Raw genomic sequence first — 26,955 nt, 5'->3', positions numbered from 1 at the left:
TACATGAATATATACAATGGCCTGATGGTGGACAGCTTTAATGGTAATAGGTAAAATCTGTCAGCTGCTTTTACAAAAGGTGTGTGTGTTCTCTCTATACATTCACTCTGTACACAATCCTTTAATGGTGTTTGATCAGGAACAGATTGCTTGTAGGCTCCAGCACATCAACTCAAAGTAGGTCAATAAAAGCAGGTGGACTGTTTCAGTTCACTGTTCACAACTCTAATTCTTCTGCCCCCAAATACTATAGCTAATTTTAAATCCTCAGGGCCCCTGATGTATTTGGGTTAGGGTGTCACACCTTTCCCATTCTCAAGGATTTATATTGCACTGTTTGAAAAAGCATCTGGAGCCTAATAAAACCAAATGTGACCACAACCCAGGGCACATTAGCTCAGCCATCTCATTACATCTATGAGTCATTGCTACCAGCACCATATCATATATCAGATCAATTCAGTCATTGTTGCCTTTGTCTGATTGTTTGTTTTTATTTCTTCCTGTCTATAATAGGAAATTGGCCAAGAAGCGTAAGGAGACACTGAATAGCACCCGCCAGGAGATGACAGTGATGGTCAACTCCATGGACAAGAGCTACACGGAGCAGGGTACCAACTGTGACGAGGCGCTGTCCTTCATGGACACACACAACCACACGCTGAACACCCGCAGCGAGTGTGCGCTCACACTCAATGGCCGCAGCGAGTGTGCGCTCACACTCAACGGCCGCAGCGAGTGTGCGCTCACACTCAACGGCCGCAGCGAGTGTGCGCTCACACTCAACGGCCGCAGCGAGTGTGCCCTCACTCTCAACGGGCGAGGTGAGATGGCCCTGCATCTGCTTACCTGCCTTTTTACAGTCACACACACTGAGCATCGTTGAAGCAATTTATTTGGTTCAGTCAGTTGAGAAAGAAATCAGACTTGGCTGCACAGGAAATATTCTCACCGGGACAACCTAACAATGTGAGTCACCAAGTGAACTGTAGATTTAGGAACATATTCAGAAAAAAAAAAAAAACTTCAATGTTTGTATAAAATCCTCATTTGCCGTGTCAAATATCTGTCATTGCTTTTAGGTTAGGACTGGAATCATATTTTGTTTTGACTCCCCTTTCAAAAAATCTCTAAATTTCCTGAACAATGGCTCAGTGACCGTATGACTTTTTCTTATTACCATTATAAAGATGTTTTTTTTTTTTTTGTCATTTACCACATCCAGTTTCATAAATTAGTGTTGAAAATGGATTTTTAATGAACTGTCTCGGTCTCTTTGTTTCTTAAGTTTTTTCCTTGATCTAACTGAGACTTTATTCAGCCAGTGCAAATGATTTGACAGTAATTTTGTAGCTTTTGAAAAACTACCCATTGTTACCAGAGCTCAGTTTAACAGAATTTACTTTCATTTGACAGCAAAGACTTTGATATGGTTTTGAGAAAGATTTTGATCTTGTTTAGTTTGTTCTTCAACAGGAGATTCATCCCTCTTCACAAGCACTCACGTTTTTTTCTTTTGGTTCTATAATTATTTTTTGTTAAATCAACTAAAAGTAAAATAAAGTCAGCAATATTAATAATTTACTGTCAGGATGTTGCTAATACCGACACCATACTATAGTTGTAATAGTTGTGTGAATACTTGTTAATAGCCTTTAGGGAGTCTTGTATTGTGATCAATAATCAAGGCTGCTTGAAATCCCCAACCTGACCTCAAAGCTCACCAGTAAACATGAACCATCTGTGAAGTCTGTTGACAGGTTGCTACCCTCAGATCCCTTCTGTTTCCAATTCAAGGAGGAAACACACAACAAATACTAGATGTGCTCTGGCACAATAACCTATTCATGGTCTCCGTCCCAGGTTAAACGTAATACTTTGTTGATGGACAGCTCAGCTAAATCTGCGCCCAGGGTTTGACCTGGTATAATCCCAGTCAAAACCATCAGATTAAAACTCCACAGCAGCTTCTGTCTCCACACCCCTGCAGGGGATGAGCCCCAAAGATGCCCTGACCTTGATTAACTGTCTGTTAGTGTGGAGGTTCAAATCTGGCCCTCTGTCTGCCAGCGCAAATGATTTAAATGCATTACTTTTTTTACTCTGCCTTATCAGTGTAATGCCTTCAATACTGTACCTAAACCCTCTCTCGCTCTCCATGACCTTACATGGCTGTCAGTCATGTCATTTGGGCTCAAAACATCACCGTTGACAGATTATAGTCCTGAACATACTGCAACCCAAACCCCATTAGCATGGCAGTTGGCTGTGTTGCTGTTGCATGAAGAGTCCCTTTTCTGTTAGGAGAGAAGATGACAAACATTTACTATATTGCTCATGTTGGTATTGCTCTACTCTGGTACTTTAACGGTAGTAATGGGAAGTAGCTTAGCAAATTTACTAAGTATTTAGTTTTAATATACTTCAACTGTACTTTGTACTCTGATATTTCTGCTGCCACCACTATAAAGTGAAGGTCAGTGGAATTTTGTTTGTGTGCTAACAGATAACATTTACCATAGGGTAAGTGAGACCACATGTTGTAATGATAATGTAATGGTATTATTTTTCAATTGCTATTTTTTCCTGTAAGTAAAGGTTCTGAGTGCTACCTCCAGTACTAAGCAATGCTGGACTATTGATTGCCTTGTGTTATGTTCTTTTCTTCATATCTAGCTGGATCATCACCCTCTTCCTTCACGCTGCCTAAAGCCAACACTCTCAGTACTTCAATCCCCACCAACTCCTACTACCCAGGTAAACATACACTGTATTTCCCCACCCGAATCCTGTATGTCAACCGAGAAGTGTTTATGTATAGAAGCAGTGATGCCGAGTGAAACCAGAAGGTGTGAAATTCAGTCATCATGAAACCTGCAAAAGTGTCAGGATAGATTAATAAGAGACGATATTTCCAAAGAAGTATTAATTAGTTTTATGTTCTTGGTAATGCCTTTTTTATGTAATATACATACGATTAAAGTAATGTGTGGTATGAATGAATTTAAGTGCTTTAAAAATTAGAAAACAATTTCACAAATGAGAAGTTAGATAAATTGACTTTAGATGGGTTTACACCCTGCTACATCTCTGGTTATAACAGTGTTTCATATCACTTTGCCAAGATGGAATTTATCTGTTCAATTATGACTTCAATTTCTCCAAATAATATGCATAATTGTATGTCTTCTGTAATCAGATCACAGCTCATTGATTAGATGGAGTAAAGGGCAGCTAGATTTATAATCAACTTGGTGTATAATTAGCTTTTCTGGAAAATATGATAAGTTTCTTGTTATGCTGCTTGGCAAGAAACCAAAAAACTGTCCATTATTGTTTTGTTATTGTTTTTTGGTGGATTTATCTTTTATTAACTGCAACTATCTTTCCTCCTCCAACTTCTGCACTTGTTATGGGGGTATGAGCAGATCCCTTTGTGCCAACTGCTATCTTAGGTGAGACACATTTTCTTCTCCCATTGCTGTTGATTATATATTGTTATTTCTACGTTGAAGAAAATTACAGTGCATTACATTCATAAGATGACTGTTTAAAGAGAAAACCGTGACGACACAAAAGCACAGATTTTGCTTTTTCCATTTTTGGTTTGGTTGGCTCTTTTACTAAGGTTGGCTTCCTCACCTTCATACCTGCCTGCTGCTTCTCCCGCCCTCTTCCTCCTCTCCCCCCTCCCCCCTCTCTCTCTCTTCCCCACTCTATCCTCCCCTCCCCGTCAAACGAGGGGCTCTCCTGGGCTGAGGCTGTCTTCACTCCATCCCATCCGCATTGCGTGTCGTGCGTGTGATGTCACATACGTGTTTGACCTCTCATATGCATGGACAGACATGTGGACTGGATGTGGGGGGAGTGTCTAAGGGGGGCAATGGGGGGGGGGGCAGTTTGCCCCAGTGCCAAGGCTACAGTGTGCTGAAGCCGTAGCAGCTGCACTGAGACACAAACAAATATTAAACAGTGTGAGAGGGAGACGGAAAAATGTTCTTTCTTGGCCCCTCTCACTAAGAATTTCAAAAACGTTCGGTTAGCTGTGCTGCCCTCCCCTTCCTCCCCTCTCTCCTCACTACACATCTAACTTCCCTCCCTCCCTCCCTCCAAAACAACAACCTTTTCTATTATTCTTTTTAATGTCGCTCTCCCTGCCTTTGGCTAACTGCTAGTGACCTACTTGTTTTTGTTTTGGTTTTGCCAGTGTTTATTCATCCTGTTCAGTGATAAAATAGAATTATAAAAAAGCATTTTGTTCTTCTGTTAATTATTACTGGCTTTGTTGAATATGCACAGCAGCCCAAAGTGCAGCATCTTAAACGAGCAGATGCTTTTTATATCAGCGGAGCACATAATGTAGCTACTAAGTGGGGCACTAGAAATGTAATAAATTAATACTCAAGGCCAAGAAGAAAGATGCAATAAGCAACTCTACTCCAGCTTCACCACAAGCACCATAACTGCATTTACAAGTACATAACTTTTTCTCCCACATAAGAGCAACTTAAAGCAGTGTCTTTCATCATCACTGTTATGATAGCTGCTTATGTTAGTTCCACATTTAATGAACCATGAAACAATTAACATGAAATTACCACAGCCAGAAAAGGTTACATGCTTTCAGTTGTGACACACTCAGTCACAGCATTGTCTCATCTGTTGAGGTTAATGATTACAACTGATTAGATCATAGAGGATTGGTAATGTCTTTTATTTTATCACAACTTCCTATTTAAAAAAGAAAGAGGCATAAATACAGGTGTCACAACTAGCACATGCAAATCTAGTTCTAACAATTAGAGAAAGAAATTCAAAATGTCAGAATACTCAAAGTATTGGCATCATTCAAATATGCAAGTCATAGATTTGAAACGGCTTCTTCCAAAGACGACCAGTATTTCACTATTATTTTCTCCCTTGAAATCCATGACTTCCTTGTTTTGTTCTTTTACTTTTGTCTTGCACTGTTGAACTTGCCCCATCCATCCACTCAACATCCCCCCTTGACTAGGCTTTCTACCTAGGCAGTCTGGACTGAGATGGCATGTGATCTTGCCCTATAGCGTAGCTCTAGAACACTCTACTGTAACAGGTACTCATGCTGTATTGTTGCTTATCCCCTCTCTCCTCTCTCTTCTCCTCTCTTTCTCTTTACATACATAACCTCTTATGTATCTGCTATCTAAAAAGTGCCCATTAATGGTAAGTTTTCCAAGTGGGCCCTGGGTTGGGGGAAGGAGGTGGTGTTTACTCAGAAAGCAAGCCGAAAGTGAGAGGCTGCTTCTGACATGGGCATTTATTGCATGACCAGTTGACATGTTAGCATCTCACCACCCTCTGTACCGTGCCACCAAGCCACCATTAGCCTAGCATGGTCAAAGTACATACAGTGCCCCATGGCAACATCACCCCATGCATTTTCCTACCATATCCGCTTCACTCCTAGCTTTGATTTATTTTATTTTTTTCGGGGAAGAACGGGTGGCAGGGGTTGAATCCACGCTGTGTTTGTGTGATGCTTCGGACGGTGCCTGCTACGACATGCTCACTGTGGCCCACCACACCCCCCTCACATCCTCCTCCTCCTCCTCCTCCCATGTTTCTGGACACCCTCCATTGTCCGCTGGCTCCCCACAGCATCTGTGCCTCATGTCTGCCACTGACTGGATTACAGTATGAAAAAGCTGGAATGGACTCTGACTCTCAATATGAGCTGCATCTCAAACCAGAAAACTGTACTGCCATTAAAAAAAAGTCAACTTGTTGTTTTACAGCATCTTCATGTGGATTTTTACGACCACTCTATACGGTTTCTTGCAGTTGAGGGCCGCTGACTCCTTTTATTCTGACAGTAGCCATATTAATTGCTAATAGTTGAAGTGCCTCGTATTAAAGGGCCTCGTATTTTAATGGCTATAGGCTGCCAAATAGTACAGTAGGCCTGTAATATTAAATATTTTCCAGCCACACACTGAGACAGATGGACCTGAACCTTCCCACCACATGACTCATCCTATTACTCAATGATGTTGTGTTGTTGTGACCATCCATAACAAACGGATTACTAGTTGAGAGTTGTTTGTCAATCTGGAGGGTGGTGACATAATGCTAAACAGTAAATGAGATAATGTGCCATCTGTTAATGGGAACAGTTGTACCTGAGATATGAACTGGCAGATGAGGGACAACGCCTAGGCAACCAAACTTCCCCTTATATGTTAATTAACCACTGCCATTTGCTGCTTCAAACGTTATGTCACCCATATGTATCTGATAACAATATACTGATAGATCATGCAACGCTAGCTCCTACTTCTCCCTCCTGACCTGCTCTGGCCTGTCCCTGTTTTTGTGTCCCACAGATGAGAGCCAGAACATGGGCAGCGACACCAGCAGTCTGGTGCAGTCGCATACTCACTCCCTGAGGAAGCGGGAGCCGGTCGATGTGCCGTACCAGACGGGCCAGCTGCACCCGGCGATCCGCGTGGCAGACCTCCTTCAGCACATCACCCAGATGAAGTGCGCCGAGGGTTACGGCTTCAAGGAGGAGTACGAGGTAGGACGCAACCCAGCTGTCATCCCCCACTATAAAGGTTGCAAACACAAATAAAGCCTGGTTGATAGACTTGTAACATTTCCATGGAGATTCTTAAGTGGAAATGTTTATCAGTCTAATACAAGACTTCATCTGTGTCATGGTGTACAATCCCATGTCTTTTTCTCTGTATCCATCTCTCTGTTTCTGTCTGTCTCTCTCTCTGTTTTGCACCGCACAGCACAACTGTTTTGTCTCTCCCCAGATGCACTTTTATGATAAATTGTTAATGTAGCCCGTCTCAATGTGTTTACGGTGTGATTCTTTTTGTTGTTCATCTGTTCCTTGTTGTTTGCAGCGATTGTGCACTGCGTGCATGTGTTGTGTGCATGTGTCAAATGCTGCTGTCCCAGTACCCCTTGAAGACCTAGCTGTAGACCCCAACCCCACACACACATACACACACACAGTGTAAGAAACAGCTAACTGTGTGTTAGCCATGTCCCCTCCTTTATTTGAATCCGGTCCGATTAGGCTCCGGCAGCCTGCTGCTCTCTAAAGACTGTTGTCACACAACAGCATTCGGAATCTGACACCATGCCTCTCGCTGACACCAAAACAAAAGATTTTACCCCAGAAGAGCATCACTCTCATTTCCTCTCATTAGCGCGGGAGGCTGGCAGGGCTTGGCGGCACTCCAGCATCCTCACTGTCCCTCAGCACCACACCAGCCAGCCTCATCTCACCCCGATGCCACGTTGTAACAGCCTGTCTTTAAGCTTTACTTTTTAAAGCCCTAAAATAGCTCATCCGTATCACTCCACACTGGCCCTTTTCAATGATAGTATTTTTACTTTTTTATTCTTACATCGTCTGTCTTTCTTTATCACCTTCCCGCATCCTCACCTTCTTTTTTAACTTGCATCACATCTTTTTGTTCACCCTCTGAACGTATCCCCTGTACCTCTTATGTCCTCTCTCTTGCTGCATCTCTTTTTCTGTTACTTATCTCCACCTCCCGCATTCTTTCCTTGCTTTCCCCTCTCTCTCTCTCTCTCTCTCTCTCTCTCTCTCTCTCTCTCTCTCTCTCTCTTCCTTTCCCTACCTGCTTAGTTCTACTATGTGTGGGCTGGATTTATCAGTAATTAACTCCAAACTTCCCCCTCACGACTGCAGGATTAAATAATGCAGCCTCCCATTGCTACCTGCAGCATCAGATCATTGAGGGTCTGAAGTTCTTTGGGCTGCCCTCCGGGCCTAATCCATTATGGATAAAGGTGTTTTGGGTTCACGCGGCCGGCATTTCATGGGCGCATAAGAGTCAATCAAAAGGAAGCAACGCCACAGTGAATGATTGGACCCCGTCCCCCTTACCCCGTTGTCACCTAGCTGTCCAGCCTGTTGGGGAAAAAAAAAAAAAAAGGTCTGGCGGATGCTTAAAGTGTGTAATGGAGCTCATTCTCACTTGGCTAGAGCGATTCCGTTGTATCTTATTGTGTTCTGCTGCTGTCTTCTCTATATCAATCTGTTTTAAGGTTAATGCCCTTTTTAATCGTTTATTATTGATGATGAGATTGGAGCCCAGTGCACCTCTAAACCTGTTGACTTACACTGTACTATATCTCTCTCTGACCCATGCTTCTTGTTATTCTTTACGTTAACTTTGGATCAGATAAACGAGGTAAGCCAATACTTTTGGTTATTTGTGAGTTTTTTTTTTTAAACTTGTAGATGATATCACAAACCTGACAGATTGGTGCTTGTTGGCTATTTTTTTAAGGCCCTGTGGGATTACATCATCTGACATATATGATCTAGTCTGAAAAGGGCATTTACCAACAGAAGCTATGCAAAGTTACCAAAGTATTTGACAGTCCGCAGATGATGAAATGTGTGACAGTGATTTTCTTTTATTTTACTTTTGTCACATCAAGTGTTTACAATGTCACTGTGAAATGTTTGTTTTTTTCCATAATCAGAAACTGTGAGATCCATAAATGCTCCACAACTTAATTCTAATGTTTCTTTATAAAGCTTTTCGAAAGCATACTTATTACCACACCAGTACAATGAAAAGAAAGAGCCAGAAGAACTCCAAACATTTTTTTTTTTATTTGAATAATTTGGATATCAATGACTCACACCAGCAATTTCTGACACTGTACTAGTTAATTACAAATTAAGGTGGGGGTCTACAAATCCATTAGTGTGTTTCATTATTACATAGCCAAACCCACCAAATCTAACCAATTTACAATTTGGACCAAACCGAGCCTTTGTAATTGGAAAACACCATGATAAAGGGACACAACACTTTGCACTCTCACGTTTTATACTTCGTAAAAGCTTTATAATGCCATGTTTGATAGAAACTATAACAGCTTATTTGCTTGTCCAAATTCTTCTGCACGTTGGCGCAGATTTTGTTAGTGAACTGTAAGCAGAATGTTATGCTGTCATTGTATTTTGCTTGTTTTCAGCTTGTTAAATGTGAAGGGCAATGTGTTGCATCTAGCTTACTGTGAGAATCCTGAAATTCTATAGGCTCCAACCACAAATGAACACTAGTCGGTTTGAATGAGTCTCTTTTTTTCAGTAAATGATTAATTTAGAAGCAAACCACTAGACAATTCTGCTTCATTGTGTTACCATCCTTTTGTCTTTTATCTTTTGCCATGGTGTGTATTTTATGCCAAGTTCTCTGTTGTCGCTTTACTACACGTAGGTTTTCCCATAGTGATTGTAAGCAGAGAAAGTACTGTGCTTTTGACTTACTTCCGTTAGTTACAGTTACTACCGTGCTGGGGCTGGAGTACAGCAGGTAGCCTGTAATTAAAAACACACCATGTTGGATCTGGACCAATGGGAATAATTTGAGAATGGTGGAAAAACTACCTGCAGATGAATTATAGTAAAGGACAACACTGACCTTTACTGCAAAATAGTTTTTACAGGTGGAGCCAGCCGTTGTTTTTCAACCACTGTCTGATGAATTTTAGGCAGCCAATTATTCCCAGTGTGGGTATATAGCCTTTAAATTGAAAGCCTTCATATATTCTCTACCTCTTGGGACACTAACTACTTTATCACCATAATTTATTTTTCTATATTCAGGCTCTAAACAGCCTGAGGAATGAGACCACAGCATCTGAGACAGGCAGGGTCACTCAGTTTAAGAGAGAACTATTATAAAGTTGCCATGTAACGCCTTTCAGCTTGAACATGATTTGTCTTCAGGTGCTTGATATTAGACCTGTATCCTTCAAAGTGACAGACAGAATGACATTGGCCCGTGCACTTACTCAAGACATACTGCCACCGGAGAAGAAGCCGATATAATCCATCTCTGGGACATGCTTCCATCTTCACTGGAAGTATGTGACATCATTTTAGCATATTAAAGCGGTTTCTCAGTGAAATCACTAATCCTTAGGATTTAATACGTCCTTGTTTGGTGTCAAAAGGCCTTTATTTGCCAGACAAACGGCCTGCTTCCTGCCTGTAGCACTGAGATGAATGAAACCATCAAGTCCTAGAGCAGTGATGATTGAAGACAATGCCTCCTGCTCTCTCAGACTAAAAGGAGCTCTCTAGAAAATCTGTTCAACCTCCGAATCTTTACTTGCAGATGGTCTGCATTTTAATGTAATAGCTGACATTGTAAAAGTGCATTCGCTGACTATCAAAAAGCCAGAACAATAAAATGTTTTTGTCCAGGCTAGTCTGCTTGGAGCCAACCCCGCCTTCCCCTGCTGAACAGCGGTGGACTGGCAGTGGAGATGTATTTTCATAATTTGGCTTAATTGTGCCTGGTGTGCCATCAGAATGGAAATCTCCCCAGCGAGAGATGATAAATATTTCATGAGGGTAATCTGAGCGGAGCAGTTTTGATCTGCAGACGATGAGCTGGCTTTATTTTTCCCCGCGACGGCTGATTGAGTCCTTCAGATGAGGCAGACAGACAGCCGCTGCGGTGGCCCCACCCGGCAGAGCAGCGTAGGGGGAGAGTTTTGAGCGTGACACCCACTGCTTCTGCCCTAATGGCACTTGCTGTTTGACACAGCTCCCCAGGATCCACCACCCTCTCTGTGTTTCATATCTAATAATGATGTGAATATATCTTCCCCCGTGTCTTCCTTTCTATTGCCAATGTTCCCCTTTCTTTTTTTTGTAGCGCTGAAAGAGGAAGACTGTGTTCTTTAGCCTGGTTATCATTTAGAGTGCTCGCACATGACACCATATTTCATCTCCCCCCCTCTCTGTTTTCTGTCTTTTCAGAGCTTTTTTGAAGGACAGTCTGCGCCATGGGACTCTGCCAAGAAGGATGAGAACCGCATGAAGAACCGATATGGGAATATTATTGCATGTGTGTACAAAGCACCTCCTGAGCACTCATGAATTTTTGTGTGCCGTTCCCATTCTTCTGGCTGATTTATTGGCCAGGCTTGTGACTCTGGATAACTATAAGCTGCTCAAACAGAGTTTTATTATCAGCCAACGAGAGCAGCTTTGACCTTTCAATCTACTTTTATATTCATCTTTTCGCAGTGTCTTTTCAGTTATGAGAAATAAGCCGTGCGGCATATGGAACATAACATGTAGACTCTGCAATGTTTATAAAAATGTTGAATTTGATTTCACAATTAATTAATGTCGACCATCTAAACTTGAGCTGCGATGCAAATTTCCCAATTAATGCTGATTGGACAGTTCATTTTAAGCCTCTTTAATCACCGCTGACACAGAAGAACCTTTGAGAAAGTTACTTTAACATAATATTGCTTAACGTAACTATGCAAATGATCTTAAATACCAAAAAATAACAACAAATTCAATTTATTTGAATATGAACATAATCTAGAATCAATGCTGCATGGTTTTCATTTCACAAATGTATCTTAACATAAATGCATGTCCTTATTCAAAATAATCGTACTGTGGACTAGCCTATTTTACAGTGTCCACAATCTGTTCTCAGCACATTCTCTCCACTGACCTTATTAACCATTATTTAAAGGTTTATAAAGTCTTTCATCGAGCAACTTTCATACACCTAAGGTCAATGAGTTCCAAAAATATGATTTTAGTCATAAGTTCTTGCTCCTAATTATAATCAAGGTATTAAACTGACAGCAGCACCATCGTGTTTGTCATACAGGCTCAGTCACATGACAGCAGCCATTTATCAGCCATGCTGCATTTATACAACTCTGTTTTCATTTGTGTCCCGGCATGATGCCAGTCAGGTCACTACTCCATCATCACTTTCTGTTCCTCTGTTTTACTCTCCGTCCCTCTCCCGCTTTCCTTCTCATGATGCCCTCGTTAATATGATTAATTCAACGCTGGTTTCTTCCTCTCTGCCTCTCTTCCAGATGATCACTCCCGTGTCAGGCTGCAGGCCCTGGAGGGGGAACAGAGCTCCGATTACATTAATGCAAATTACGTTGATGTAAGTACACACACCAGCCAGTGCCACCAACGCAAAGGTCACTGCGCTCTCTCTCGGGGAGAGAGAGGGCGCTGGTGCCGCCGTCCCAGGGGGCCTGAGGGACAGAGCAGCCCCTACTGCCTGCCCATCACATGCACACACAAAGACAGAACCAGTCTCACACATACACACACACACACACACACGCACACACACACAGTGCCTTTATATTCAACTTTAGAGGGCTGCTACTCTTTTCATTGGATAAATTAAGAGGACTGAAGATCAGAGGCTGACAGCGCTGGGAGAGAAAAGAGAAAACCAGCACACAGGGGATACTGAGGTTATAGTTTTGGATTTTGCTTTGAACAACAGCATGAACGCGTTGTGAAAACCAAAAATGAGATGAAAAATGGGAGAAATTTCATGGATGATTAATGAGCAGAAAACGATTGATAAAACTGAAAAAAGAAAACCAGGTACACAGAGAGCACATTGCGGTGCCTTGAACATCACAAATAGAAGCAGATATACAGAAATTTGCATTAAATAATTTTGTCGACTCATATCCATCTGGTCAAAGTAACAAAATTTCTCTTTGCTTTTCATAACAGAAAATATTGCTGTCACAAAAGTGATTCATGTGAACATTTTCTGAATGGCTCTATAGTCAAGGTTTGGTTTAGTGAATAGTGATCATGGTTAAAAGAAATCAACGTTGACTAGTTGGGCTCCAGTGTCAAAGTCTTTGTAGCTAACCATCCACATCACTCTCCTCCCTAAGATGTTTTGTATCATAATAACAAAGTCACACACCTGCTGCCGTGTTTTTTTTTTGCCAACCCAGTCTCACTGCAGTTTGTGAAATGGTCACGTTATTTAATCTATTGATTCGTGTACACGGGCACATTTTTCTCTGGGTTTTTTTCGTGGTGGCCAGCACGAAAAAAACATGTTCTTGTACACAAATCAATAGATCATAGAATCATAAAAATAGCTAATTTCAACTAATTTCACGAACTGCCATGAGACCGTGTTGTATTTGCACAATCTTGTAATTGTCACGTCCGTTCATTTTAGGCAATTGAACAAGCAATGTGGTCATTTTCTGCTGACGTTGGTCTTGAGAAATTGCGGAGCTGTTTTTTCAGCCTCACTCTGCTTCACATCCACATGAGGCGGCTGCCTTCTCCTCGACTGTTAAATCTCGCGCACAGACTAGTGAATCAAGGTAGACGCAGCAGTTATCTACAGAAGTTTTGTTATACGTCTAACCACCAGAGAGTACTTGCAGCACAGCACTTACATGCACTCAAGTGACTTAGCATACCTTTACACTAAGTAAAAGTCATTAAAAAGTGGCGTGAGACATGCCTACCGTTGAAAACAGGTCTAACCCACTTAGCTCACACAATATAGAACCTCCTGATCTGACCTGCTATGCTGTTGATAGCAGTGTTAGTAGCAGGATGTGACCAATCACAGCAGCCCATTGGCCTCTTTGAGCAGATGCTTCTGCTCCATGTGTAATGGCTTGGTGATGTACCTGACTCTCTAAGTGCTTTTCTGCTCAGGAGAGAACTCTCACTCTGTCTCCCATCTTCTCTTCCCCCACCCCTCTAATGTGGTAATTTGTAATCTCTTGTTACGCCTTGAAACATAAATTCATAATGCAAGGTGTGCCATGGCAAATGCAGGGGGCTTAAATTATTTACCTTTCCCACTATTCAGTTTATGGCCCATTATGTTGCGAAAAGGGGCGCTGCAGAGAAGACTCTCACAATAGAGAGGGCCCCATTATAAGATAAGAATACACGCATATTAAAGAGGGCTCTGATTGAAAAGGATTTCCACTGCTCTGCCAGCTTCATTGAAAAAGTACTTAGTAGAAATGCAGGCAGATGGGTAATGATGTTTTTGCTCTTCAGAAAGCTTTTTAACCCATCTAGAAGCCTGTCCTGCCCAATAAACTCTTATGTGTAGAACATTTCCCACAGTGTTTGTTATTGTGCTCTATTATACCACCGATTATTTCGAGTCATGTACGAGTAAGCCGAGCCAGTGGGGTATGTTTCTTTTCTCTGCAGCCAATTGAGTATTTTCATAAGCATTTAGGAGGCAAGGAAACGTAGTGTAATAGCCTGTCGTCTGCAGAGTTGTGTTTGCATGTACAACACAAAGAGATTTGCTGGGGTCGTGCACTAAAATAACGGAGTAATATGCAACGCAGTGACCATGTGCACAGAAATGAAGTCACTCAGGTACCCCTAACGCTGTCTCCTAAAGATTACATTCATATACAGTACAACTAATTTGTATTCCCAAAACTCATTTTTTTAAATCGGCACATCATACTGAATGTATCTGCAAAATGTCAACACATTTTATTAATTTGTCACTGCTGTAGCTACTACTGACAACTAAAGCACCCTGATTGACGTGCTGTTTGTGATAATTCACCAAAACCAATTTCAGTGAGAAATTTGCACGATGTCATTTTTGATTTTGACACAGAGCAGTATTCCAAACTATTTTGGTTTGTGACTCCCTCACACCTCTACGTGCAACGCCCGGCACAGATCACAGTCAAGTGTTGACATGAGCCGTTTTCTTTTCTACTCAGATTGTTTAATTTGTTCATTCGTTGTGCATAACCACAAAGAATTGCAACAAATTACCACAAAATAACTGACACACGATAAATTCGGGGCCCCTTTGGGTCTGGGGCCTGAGGGCAGTTTCTCACTTTGCCCTTTTAGTAATCCAGCCTTGCTCTTCCCTATGACTTCTGTGCATAAGAATGTTACACTTTGCAGTGAACATAATAGAGGCAGCATTTATTTTCTCCAAATTGTATTTGGCAAAGCAAATAAGTAGTACATCAATGTATTTTGTACTGTAGGTTATAGGGTTGGTACCCCAGATTTGTAAATTGGGCTATCTAATCATATTCAGACTGAAAATACAAATCCATGCCCACAGGCAAAAATATTTAATACTGCATATTTTAGACATTCTACATCCCACTGTCAGTGAACACAATTAAAGTAAATGATCATTGTAATAAGCAATGTAGCAAAACACAAAGAGCATAACATATATTTCATTTCCCTTTAGTAATTTACACATCCCTGGGAACAAAGCCTGTTCAATTAATAATTTCAATATGGACATTTCTGCATTTATCTCTGTGTTGATCATGAAGAAACACTCTTATGAGCCTCATGTAACATGCGTCTAAAAAGCCGCAAGTCCATTTATAGTAAGCTCTACTCACCTGACAGTGTCTGTCAGGGCCCTCCTTTCTTCCTGTCTCTCCCCCTCTAATCCGACGGCGTTCTGGGCCTCCACTTTACTTGACAGAACTTACATGAAAGCACAAACAAATCTCCTCCTCGGTCCAGAGATAAAGAAGTCATTAAAAATGGAGGACAGTTGAATGAGCTGAAAGAGCCCTGTGGATGAGAGAGAGAGTGAGGAAAATATCCTTTGTGTCTTTCTCCCTTCATTGGAAGAGCGTTAATCACAGTCCAAGTTAAATTGAATATGAGTGAGATAAGCAGAGCAGCAGGGGTGGGTAGGGGTGGGGGGAGAAGACAATCAAGAGGAAGGCAGGGCCGCGGAAGAGCCTTTAAGTCCTAATGTTTTGTTTCCTGCCTCGTATCTCCGGAGAGAAGACAAGGAATTGGACAAATAAAACTTGAAGGGATTAGAGTAATCCATCAGACTAGGGGCCTATTGTGAAGATCAGTGCTGTTAGTTGTATCTTGGGGATTATCAACACTTTGGCTGCTTACTCCAGAGGTGTGCTGCATATAGTGTGTGTGCGGAGAGTGTTTATGCATTTTGTATCCATCAGCATCCACTAGCTTTCAGTCATGCGTTTTCCTCCCTCAGTCAGATGTTGAAACAAAGAAGTCATTGGGCGTAGAGTAGCAAACAGCTGACAGCCTGACTATGCACAGTGCTTCTTGAGAGCAGCGCACACAATTTTCAAACAATTCCTCTTAAGGTGGAACAACGGTGACGCAATCTTTTTTTTGCTGCAGAAACGCGACATCTCAAATAGCAACAGCTGATAACTGGGATTTCATACAGTTTAAGTCTGTTCTGTTCAGTGATGTATGTAAAGTGTACCGTTTGTGATTTTGTAAACTTGAGTTTGCATGCAAAGGTCAACCTGCATTGTCAGAAAATAGACTAAGTATCAAAGACAGTGTGTGTTTTCTGAGAGAGATGGCCTCACCACAGCTGGTCTTTTACGAGTAGGAAGAAAGTGACTCATCTCCCCCTTTTTTTTCCTGTTTTCAGGGCTACCACAGGCCAAATCACTACATCGCCACACAAGGTAAGAATACAACTTGAAATCGCAAGGCACTCTGGGTTTGAATGAATGGGGCGGTGAGAATTAAAGGCTGTCTTGTTTGTTTGGGTGGAAGGATGCGTGCAGGTGTTAGTGAATGTCTCTCGGAACATCCCCATCGTTGTTTACATACGCTCTTGCAAACTCCTCTTTGATGCTCAGTCAAGTGTGTGTTTGGGGAATCTGGTACTGCTCGGTGCACACACACATTCACACACGCTGACACACACTCACGGACCTCTGAGCAAGCAGAACAGCACTCTTTCTCTCTCCTGCCTCTTCCCTCTTTCTTTCCATTGGTGGTGTGGGAGCGATTAATCAGGCAGTCTGGGAGAAAGCTGAATAAATAAATGGATTAGCTGACATGTACAGGCACATTTTGTCACTGTGTTAATCTGGCCGGCAGATTCGCAGGGCGAGGAGCACTTACCATGACCCAAGAGGTTAAGTCTGATTGATGGTTAATTGTTATGAATTTTGCGTCAAGAGCCTCACTCCCACACAACGGTGTGCATGGGGATTTTGCGTACCACTTTAGAGAGAAAAAAAAATCAGTGGAGGGGGAAAAGAAAAAGTAAGAGGCGTTTTTGCGAAGACGCCTTAATGGATTCACAATCTGCTTTGGTGGAGCTGGGAGTTGCATAATTACCTGTTTATTAGTGCATTGCCTCTCTTCCTCAGTGTCTCAATTAAAACAACCCTCTGTTTGCTCTTACTTCAGAAAGAGATGGCATACCAATCAGGCAGCAGCCGCTCAGTTTGTCTGTCTGTCTGCATGTATGTACAGCACCTGTTGTACACTGACCACTGAGTCAAACCTAACCGTCTGCCAAGTGCCGACTCTCTCTCGCAGGGCTTCAGTTCACAAAAACAAGCCACTTTATAAGGCGCAGTCACCTCTGAAAGGATTTCAACTGGATTATTATGACTTCTATAATTGTCCTATAGTCATTAAGAGCATTCCGTATTTCATTGAAAAATATGCATATGGAGCTCAGCAGTCAAAGAAGCCCTCTCTAAGATGAAAAGCTTGAGAAGCCAAACGTGTTTCCATTCAAATTAATTGGCAAATGTTTTCTCATTGAGCTTGCATAATAAGTCCTCATTTTCCAACAACAGCACTGTGTATAGCCATCCAGTGCGAAAGAGTGTGTGTGTGTGTGTGTGTGTGTGTGTGTGTGTGTGTGTGTGTGTGTGTGTGTGTGTGTGTGTGTGTGTGTGTGTGTGTGTGTGTGTGTGTGTGTGTGTGTGTGTGTGTGTGTGTGTGTGTGTGTGAACATCTGTATTCTCTGGGAGAGCAGGCCCTTTTATAATTCATCATCAGCTCTGGCAGACTGACAGGAAGGAAGGCTCAGTCTGCTGACACTGAGGCAAAGAGCAACCTGAGATGATAGGGAAGCTAGACACAGACGTGTCTCTCTCAGTCAGACAAACCGCATACTATAACACCTGAAAAGAGCACCTGGGCATTGGCATAGTTGCTGAAAATCAGGAAGTAGTCTCTTCTCCCCCAGTAGTTTTTCCAAGTTTTTCAGTGAGTGACACTTCCACTCAAGTCCACTGGGACTAGCGGTAGCTCAGAAAATGATGATACCCGCAATAGTGCTGGATAAGCTAAAAAAATCTTTGTCATAAATTGGTTGTGGGGGTGGTTGAGGATGTGCTTAATATGGCAGACGTGTGGGATAACGTTGTCCCCGTTCTCTTATGCTATAAACTACAATGACACTCATTAGTTTGGGGTTTATTGATGAGTCCCTTTGCTCTGTCAAGGTGACAACGGCAGGTAGAACAGCTGTCACTCCATAAAAGCCTCATCACCCAAGCTCCGCTCCTCATTATGTAGGTCATTCTCTCATCCTGGTTTTTATTTTTTATTTTTTTTGCTGCAGCAATACAACAACTGACTTTCAGTAACGCCAACTGCAGCTCACCTACTTAGCAGATTGAGAGCGTGCATGCGGCTGAAGCCATGGGCTCAGCCCTCCCAGTTCGCCGCCTTGCCTCTGTCCATTTTTATGTCCTGTGTATCGCTTAAATACCGATCAGACATGAGCTTCCTCCTGGTGTAGACTGTGAATTACACTGAAGCCGGGTAGCAAACAGCTCTGATAAGCTCCTGCATCCTCCTGGTGATGTGGAAAATATTCATGATGTGGGAAAGGGTTCAATTTCATCAAGCTTTCACCCTCTGGTCTTCTCTGCTCTTCCCTCCCCTCCTTCACAAGCACCAAATGTCACCAGCAGCGCAAAAGTTTTATTATTTACAGGTTAACATCTCAAAGCCCAACGGGGGGTACGGGGGTGGGGGATAGAAATAGAGAGAGAGCAAATCAATGATAAGTGAGTGTACATTATGCCAAAGTCTGCTGCATGTAATATTAATGGGCAAGAGGGGAACATAGCACCGGCGTGTTTGTCTGTGAGTGTGTATGCGCGCATGTTGATCGGGAGTTTTGCGGCGTACCAGGCTGGGGGGATTTCTGCAGCTGTCACACTCCTCGCTTCTGAGGATGAACAGGCTTGGTCCCAAAACACAACGACGACGGCTGCAGCAGCATTAGCTCTCTGACAGCTGGAAGTGAAGCTTCTGCTGGTGTTCTTCCTCTGTGAAGTGCCTCCTCCAAACTTCTCCAACGAGGCTCCACGCGCACCGTACTAGAAACACTGCTCTCACCCTGTAGTTCCTCAAGTGAACTCTCGAACCAATTAGCCTCCTAACCTGTTGCTAAAACCTTTTACGACTGTAAACATTTCCTCAGTGAGGCTCTTTGTCAAGAGGATTTGTTTTGTTTGAGGCTTCTTTAAGATCCATACATCTGCACGTCTCCCATGTCAAAGTCACACACTTTGTTCAGCCAACCATCTGCCCTTATGTCCACCAGAAAAGAGGATCTGTGGCGCTATCACAACGTTATTTCTGCCTTTGTTCCTGACAAACAACAATCATTATTCACATAATCACAAGAGGTTGTCTATGAGGAAAATGTAGGTCACTTTGTGTTTTTCCTAAAACATTTTCGGAGATGTAAATATTAATTTATTCATTAATTTACAACTCGTTAAGACAACGGTCACTGTCACCTAGCAGCAGCAGACACGATAACTTTTGGATTCCAAACTGATTTAAAATCAAGCTTTTTTTTTTTTTGAAGATTGGTAGAAACACAAAAAAAAATTAGCCTTAGAAATATTAATACTCTTGCGTCTCTCCACCATTTCCATGGGAAAGCTGTCAAATTGTTTGTTTGAGATGTTTGTTCTTATACACCTGTTTATCAAGAGCCATACTTACTTCCTTATGACTGGCATCACGTTTAGTGCTTCCCAGCATCTCCTCCTCACCTATTCTCCATCTCTTTATGTATATGGAAACACAAAATGGCTGGCTGAGGCTTGGCAGGAGCCCCCCATTGGATGATTTACCATATAATGCCAAGTGTTATTGTGTTATTGAAGTCCTACACACCAGCTGTCCTGCTTATCAGTCTCGCTCTCCCAAACTTTTCAGCAGTGTGTATCCTCCCTCTGGACAAGTGTAGGAGGTAGCAGAGTGGGTGGTTCAATCAGGTTGGGTAGTTATTGGAGAGACTGAAAGTGACTGGAATTGGAAATTGAGGTCCTACGATACGATCAAGATGAACCATCTCATGCATAGCAGAGGAAATGTGGGAATACAAATGGAAGATGTTAATGAGCTTTGTTCCAAATTTCTGGATATCCAATTGGGATGGAAACAAGACAGCAGAAGTTCAATTCTCAATTTTTTTTTTTTTTTATTATACTGCGAAATGTTCTTGTTTTCAAAAAAGAGAACTATGAACAGGCTGGCAGCACAGACATGATTGTGGAGATGGTTTATTTTGAATCATTTGTCTTTTTCCAGCAAAAATGTCTCCTGAATTTGATTGCACAGTTTGTGAAATATTGAAGTGATTTAAACTATGTCGCATGAGGCTGTACCTCAGTGCAGTTGGAGGATGGACAGTCAAGAGCCACTTAGGCACCACAGAACGCAAATCAAACATAGCTTGATCAATCAAGTCATTAAAATGGTGATGGCACTTTGTTGATGCCCTGAGGGAAATGAGGTTGTTGCAGAAGACCTGGCAAATAAGGAACACAAATACTACAATAATAGAAAAAGATGCTGGAGCACCTGGTGTCTGATAGCTTGTCCTATAAATTATCAAACCATTACATAGTGTAAAACCTTTATTTATTTATTTTGGGGACATGTTTGCCTTAATTTGACAGTTTAATTTGATAGTTTAATTTGATAGCGATACAGACAGGAAATTAAGGGAGAGAGGGGGGGATGACAATCAAGAAATGTCCCCAGCTGGGATGTTGTGGTTATGTAGTATGTGTCTTAACCACTGGGCTACCAGATGCCCCTAAAACCTTAATTTTAAGAAGAGTAACAAATGTGTTTCTTCCACCAAGCAAGTAGTGTACTAGTTCAGTCAGTGTTTGAATAGGAGAAGACATTGTGGCATGCTTTGTCCTGCTCAAATAGAGCAGCCAATTTGCAATTCAGTGACCTTTCACAGTACGTTTTATTTACCCTGGGGGCGTCTTCGTGGCTGAGTGTTTAAGATGCATATACCAAATACTCTGATTGCAACGATTGCAATTTCATCCACATAGACGTAGAAATGGCCCAGAACATACTTAGAAAAAAAATGAGTTTAAATCTTTTGTCAGTGAGAAATCTTTTACCTGATAATGTCAGTGTTGAATCTCACATCAAAGTGTGGAGACTGACCAAACGTTGTCAGCCAAAAAACAATAAAAGGTAACTAAATTGTTGTACGTGAGCTGTTTTTCAACATGTTTCAGGCGCCTAAAGGCTATTTAATTTATTTACCCCATAAATGACAAGGAAGAAAAACTCTCATAGTTTGTCTGTGCAATGTCTTAGCCTGCGTCTCTGTGTGTGCATAATTTGTCATGTCTCCAGGTAATTTGGGCCAACGCAAGAGTATGCACAACTGCAGTGATTTGCATTCACTAATTAATTTGTCAAAAGCATTTTTTTTCCCACATGATTAAAACTAATATTAATAATTTTAATTAACCAGAATAATAATTAAAATCCTATCAATCCACAATTATTTCTCAGTGAAGTTTTAAATATTGGAGGCATTCAATGGCTCGCTGCTCATTTATTTTGATGTTCGCCACGTTAGGGTCGGGTTCGGTGGAAAGGTGGGTTTTGAACAGATGAGGTGTAGGGGTAATTACTTTGAGCTTTCACACGCACACACATACACACACATACACACACACACAGAGACAGGCTTTAGCTTCATCTTTAAAAAGGTTTATTTGCACTCTCTTGTTTTCATCTGTATTTAAGCCCTCTGCTGTAGAGTAAGCACTTTGCTATGAATCAGTTGTAGGGAGAACTATGAATAAATCTATTTTGACATGTTTTTCAATGCTCGATCCTAGGAGTGAAAATGGAGGGGACATTCTTTATAAACTGCATTGTTGCTGTAGCACTATAATTCCTCCAAATCCCCTGTGTGTATATTGTGTGCAAGATCTGCTTTTCTGTCTGCCTCTGAAGACCGAAGCGTTATTGGCATGAGGTTCAGAAATCATGTTGCCACAGCGTACACATAAACGGAGAGAAGTTAACAATACATGCAATTGATGTATTTAAAAAGTAGTGCGGAATAGGGCATTCAAATATACCAACCGGTACTGTTCATAATCATGAGATGAATATAGGGAAAGATGCACAGATTAAGAAGAACAATGATGGAAAATTATGTGTATAACAGTTTTTAAAATTAATATTTTACCACTCGCTGTTCTTCCTGGCACTATGTACATAACTTTGCCAGACTGCTTGTACTTTAAATTTATTGAAATCCTAATACTCCAGGATACAGTGATATTTTAAACAGCAGGTGACATCGCTTTGGGGAAGGCCCTTTCCTATTTGACAATTCCCCCGTGGACAAAGCAAGGTCCATAAAGAAATGGTTTTCTCAGATTGATGTGGAGAAACTTGACTGGTCTGCATACAACACTTTGGGGATGAACTAGAACACCAACTGTGAGCCAGGCTTAATCGGCAAACATCAGCAGCCGACCACAGTAATGCTTTTGTGGCTGAATGGGAGAAAATCCCTGCAGCCAGGTTATGTTAGAGGTTCAACAATCACATATGGTTGTAATGCTTACGTGACCCTTTGTTTGGGTGTCCACACACGTTTGGCCATATAGTGTATGTATTGATAGATTAGAAAAACCGCCTGTAGTTAAAAATCATTCAAGTACAATGTACGACAGAGTATACAATTGACAACTCAGATTTCTTTGAATGTTAAGAGGACAGAATACCTGGATTTTGTCTGGTAATAGGAAAATAGCACTGTTGCAATGAGCACTATAAAATGGGTACAGGATCAATAGATAATGTGATATGGTGACTGTACATGTAATTTACTAACTCAAAAATACTCATTCACGCTCTCTCACCCTCTAAGGCCCCATGCAGGAGACGGTCTTCGACTTCTGGAGGATGGTCTGGCAGGAGAACACGGCAGCTATCGTCATGGTGACCAACCTGGTGGAAGTGGGCAGGGTGGGTATTAATTAGATGTTCACTCTAACCACGCAGCTTCAATTAGATTACCTTGCCCCCAGTCGACTGGCAGCCGGATTGTATCTCAAGGCAAACGGAGCCATCTTTTTGTTTGATTGCTTTTGTGTGTTTGGACATGAGTGCCCAGATGTTTCTGTGTGTGTGTGTTCGTGTGCTGGCTTAGTGAGGCATGGGTCTCGCGTGCCGCCAGCTCTTTTTCCATCTATCTGATCAGTGAAAAGTGAGGAGAAGCTGATTGATGGCCTTCATTACCAGAGAGGCATCCAGGCAACGGAGTACCGTTTCATCCGAGTGGCTCAGTAACTGTAGATTATACTCCGCTGTAGCTGCCAGCTCCTACCAGAAACATCTCTTAATGTTGTCCTCTTTGGTCAAAAGGCGACTGTTACTGAGTGTTGAGGATGGTTCATAATGTTGAAACTAATTGTAGAGCCTAGCCTTTTTTTGTTCCGTATAGCATGTGGTTTGCCTTGGAAGAAACCGAAACCCAGAGCTCTACTTCAGTCCTAATTTGTTCCACTTAACTCCCACTGTAGTTCCTCCTGGTTAGGTTATAATCAAGAGAAAATGAAGGTCTTAACGTACAGTGTAATGCTTTGACTGCCAGGGGATTTTCTCAAAGAATTTTAAACACATTCACGCTGAAAGCCCCTTAAACACAGGCACACCTTGATTTCGCTGATGTGCATTTTTGGTGGGGCTTAAATGTAGCAGAGCTGATAATGATTCATGGGCCCATCTCTAGGTACCTCATTAGGCCGTTCTCTACAGTAGCTGAGCCCAGCCCGCCCCGCCCCACACCTTCTCCACACCTGCTTAGCTGCGGTGCAGTCCTCGGCGGGCCCCGGCCCCCAAACCGTCTGTTATATGATCCTTGTCCAATGGCGGGCGGTAGGCACAGTTGGTCACAGCGACGGTGGCTCCTCAGAGGGCCCCATAAAAATCACTCCGCCATATCACAGTGGGCCATCTGCTCGGCACAGTTGCTGATGAACTCTGGGAAATCCTGGCACACACAGCCTCTGTGTCCCGCTGGTTTCACACATAGGGGCGGCGCTCGGCGTACTTTGATGTATGAGAGATTTGGTTTGGAAGGTAGTGTGCTGATGTGTGTGATGAGGTGATGCTACGCGTGCTTCTTTTCCATACACCTTATCCGTATGAGCGAATGAGTTCAAGTGCCGTGCACACACACAGTCACACACTCGTAAGTGTGGCCACACAAAGAAGAACATCTGTGTGTTCGCTGGCATAATTTAGCCCAAAGGCTACCCCATTTTCCCCCCCCCAAACCAGGCGCCTCATTCAGAGTGATCTAATAAGGTAATGGCTTTTGCCTAATTCAATCTGGCTGGAAGCGGACGGTGGATTTGTGATTGTCATCGGGGATTAGTCATCAGGGGTGTCAGAGAGAGGGAACTGAAAGTCCCCGTCTGTCTGTGTCACTCCACAAACCAAAATCTCATTTCATTCCTAATCAGGGCATAGACTCCAGAAATGAAAATTGAATCTAGTTATGGCTGTTGTCGCATTTATCCCTCATCAAAAATTATCATTCTCTGATATACCTCCATGATCTCAATCTCTGTTACTAGCCTTACTCCCTAAGTATCAACAGTTTAATTGAATGGGTGGGAAAGAAGGGGGGTGGGCGTAATTTTGCCCTATTATGATACCTAATACAAGTAATATTCCCTGTGTGTGTGTGTGTGTGTGTGTGTGTGTGTGTGTGTGTGTGTGTGTGTGTGTGTGTGTGTGTGTGTGTGTGTGTGTGTGTGTGTGTGTGTGTGTGTGTGTGTGGGATTTCTGTTGGGAAATCTGTTTTAAACAGCTGAGGGTTTATTATTTCATATCATTATTGGATTGTCATATCTTCTTTATCCAATTGTAGTACACTGTGTTTTTTATGTTCTGTCCTATTTCTCCGCACTGGTAGTCAAAAACTTAAGGTGGACAAATAGTCCACCTCCTCATTGTCTATTCTGCTCTGTTCCAGATTCTGTACAGTCTACCTTTCGACTTATTTTCACATTATCGATGTGAGAATGAAAAAGCAATAATGTGAGAATGAGCTCTCCATCAATAACCATAAGATTCCCATTAACAGCAGATCTTTGACAAGGGATTGAAACTAATAAGAAGCAAATCTCATTTTGACTTCAAAGAAATGCTTCAGAAACTGAAATATCAAGTGGCAAATGCGAGTTGATGTTATGTGACAATTAAGGCCAATTTATACTTCTGCGTTAAATCAACACCGTGGGTAGGTATGTGGAGATACGGACCCTACGCCGGAACCTACACCCTAGCCTGACGTGCACCTCTCAAAAAAAATGTTTACACGTCGCTCTGCTGTGGCTTGGTAGCGTTGCATTTCCCCCTACTCAGTTCCGGGTTCTCCTCCTCCATAAATAACATGAAATCAAGGAGAAGGTTAACTTTTCCTGCTAGATTTTATCGACTGTGGTCAGAAAGCACAGGAGAGACATTTTGTTTCTCTCACCATGCCTCTAGAGTCGGTACTTGCTCCGAAGCTCTACCACACACCCCACACACACGCATGCCGGCCCTGCTATTCTTTTAAAGAGATCGACGCACACACTAACAAACAAGTATAAACTTCAGGCCACTTACGTAGGCTATGGCGAAAAGCTCTGCGTAGAGCCTCCGCAGAAGCATAAACCAGACTGTAGCTCTATTGGAGAAAAAGAAATGATGGCCTGTCAACTTGCAGACATTCAAATAATTTGCAAGGAAATGAAATAAAGCTGTGTGTGCGCGCAAATGTAAATGCATTGCAGTTAGCATATTGTATAGTGTGCATGTGGTTATAGAACACTTTCTTTTGTCACTCAGGTGAAGTGCTGTAAGTACTGGCCTGATGACACTGAGATCTACAGAGACATCAAGGTTACACTGATAGAGACTGAGCTGCTGTCAGAGTACGTCATCAGGACATTTGCAGTAGAGAAGGTACAACTTTTAACTTCCATTGTCCACTAAGAGATTTGAAAGACACAATGTATACAATGCCAGAACTAGTCTTCAACCTTTGGCCATTAAGCAATTTGGCTGAAGATGTTAATGGCTTATGTGCATAGCTCATAAGCACCTTTAAAAAAGTTTCTTTCCTACTGTGACTTGATTAAATAAAGGAGTTAGTTCTGTTTCAGTTGTACCTTTTATTACAACAAGGTCGTATCACTGTGGCTTGTGCTCTCATATGTGTTGTCAATAGTTTCTTTTAAATAACTGAAAATCCTCTTCTTACAATTGTGTTCAACTAGCAACAACCAGCAGGATTCTGGTGATTTCCTTTTTTTTCCTTTTTTTTTTTTTTTTTTTTCTCCCCAAACATTTCTAGATTGTAAAGCCATTATTTGAAGGGTTTTATTAGTATTGGTATTTGTATTGGTTGGTAGGCAGCAATGCATGCAGCTCACAACCCCCATGCCACAGAAAACACTGAGATGAATGGTTTTGGATTTTACCAGTTTTTACTGGGATTGTTCAAATCTTTAAATGAACACGCCGACTTATTGGGGAATTTAGCTTATTCACCGTAACCCCCAGAGTTAGACAAGTCGATACATACCCTTCTCATCTCCGTGCGTGCTGTAACGCTGTCTGATGGCTCCAGCATTAGCTTAGCCCAGCACAGATCCTGCAGGTAACTGGTTCCCACTAGCCTACTGCTCCGAATTGTGACAAAAGTGACAAAATAACGCCAACATGTTCCTGTTTACATGTTGTGATTTGACACAGCGCAGGCTGGGAAAAAAATGTATAAACATGAGACACAGCCATCTTCTAACCGTAAACAAACCGGGAACTATATTCTCAGACAGGCTTGCTGCGAGCATATCACTCCGCCCAAGTACTATATTCTTCCGCCTGAGAATATATTTCCCGGTTTGTTTACGTTTAGAAGACGGCTGTGTCTCATGTTACGTTGTTATTTGTACACGCTGTGACTCTACAAATCACAACATGGAAATAGG

General features: G+C 42.1%; 1 protein-coding gene across 9 annotated transcripts in view; it reads left to right on the top strand.

The window, feature by feature from the left end:
• Positions 1 to 26,955, top strand: part of LOC120568369 (receptor-type tyrosine-protein phosphatase mu-like) — a 167,817-nt gene that overhangs the window by 124,395 nt on the left and 16,467 nt on the right. For 4 of the 9 annotated variants that reach the window (XM_039815850.1, XM_039815845.1, XM_039815848.1 and 1 more), the window contains 11 exons: positions 517 to 824; positions 2,677 to 2,757; positions 3,429 to 3,455; positions 5,194 to 5,205; positions 6,366 to 6,559; positions 8,211 to 8,219; positions 10,817 to 10,904; positions 11,914 to 11,990; positions 16,281 to 16,317; positions 22,836 to 22,933; positions 25,811 to 25,927. In XM_039815850.1, coding sequence (XP_039671784.1) covers positions 517 to 824; positions 2,677 to 2,757; positions 3,429 to 3,455; positions 5,194 to 5,205; positions 6,366 to 6,559; positions 8,211 to 8,219; positions 10,817 to 10,904; positions 11,914 to 11,990; positions 16,281 to 16,317; positions 22,836 to 22,933; positions 25,811 to 25,927 — 1,048 coding nt within the window. The remainder of the gene's footprint in view (positions 1 to 516; positions 825 to 2,676; positions 2,758 to 3,428; positions 3,456 to 5,193; positions 5,206 to 6,365; positions 6,560 to 8,210; positions 8,220 to 10,816; positions 10,905 to 11,913; positions 11,991 to 16,280; positions 16,318 to 22,835; positions 22,934 to 25,810; positions 25,928 to 26,955) is intronic. The other 5 variants (XM_039815846.1, XM_039815852.1, XM_039815851.1 and 2 more) reach the window with 3 other exon arrangements.

Source organism: Perca fluviatilis, chromosome 11, assembly GCF_010015445.1.
Source record: "Perca fluviatilis chromosome 11, GENO_Pfluv_1.0, whole genome shotgun sequence".
In the NCBI taxonomy this organism is placed as follows: Eukaryota; Metazoa; Chordata; class Actinopteri; order Perciformes; family Percidae; genus Perca; species Perca fluviatilis.
Note: the sequence above shows the minus strand (reverse complement) of the source record. Positions and strands in the feature narration are given on the sequence as shown.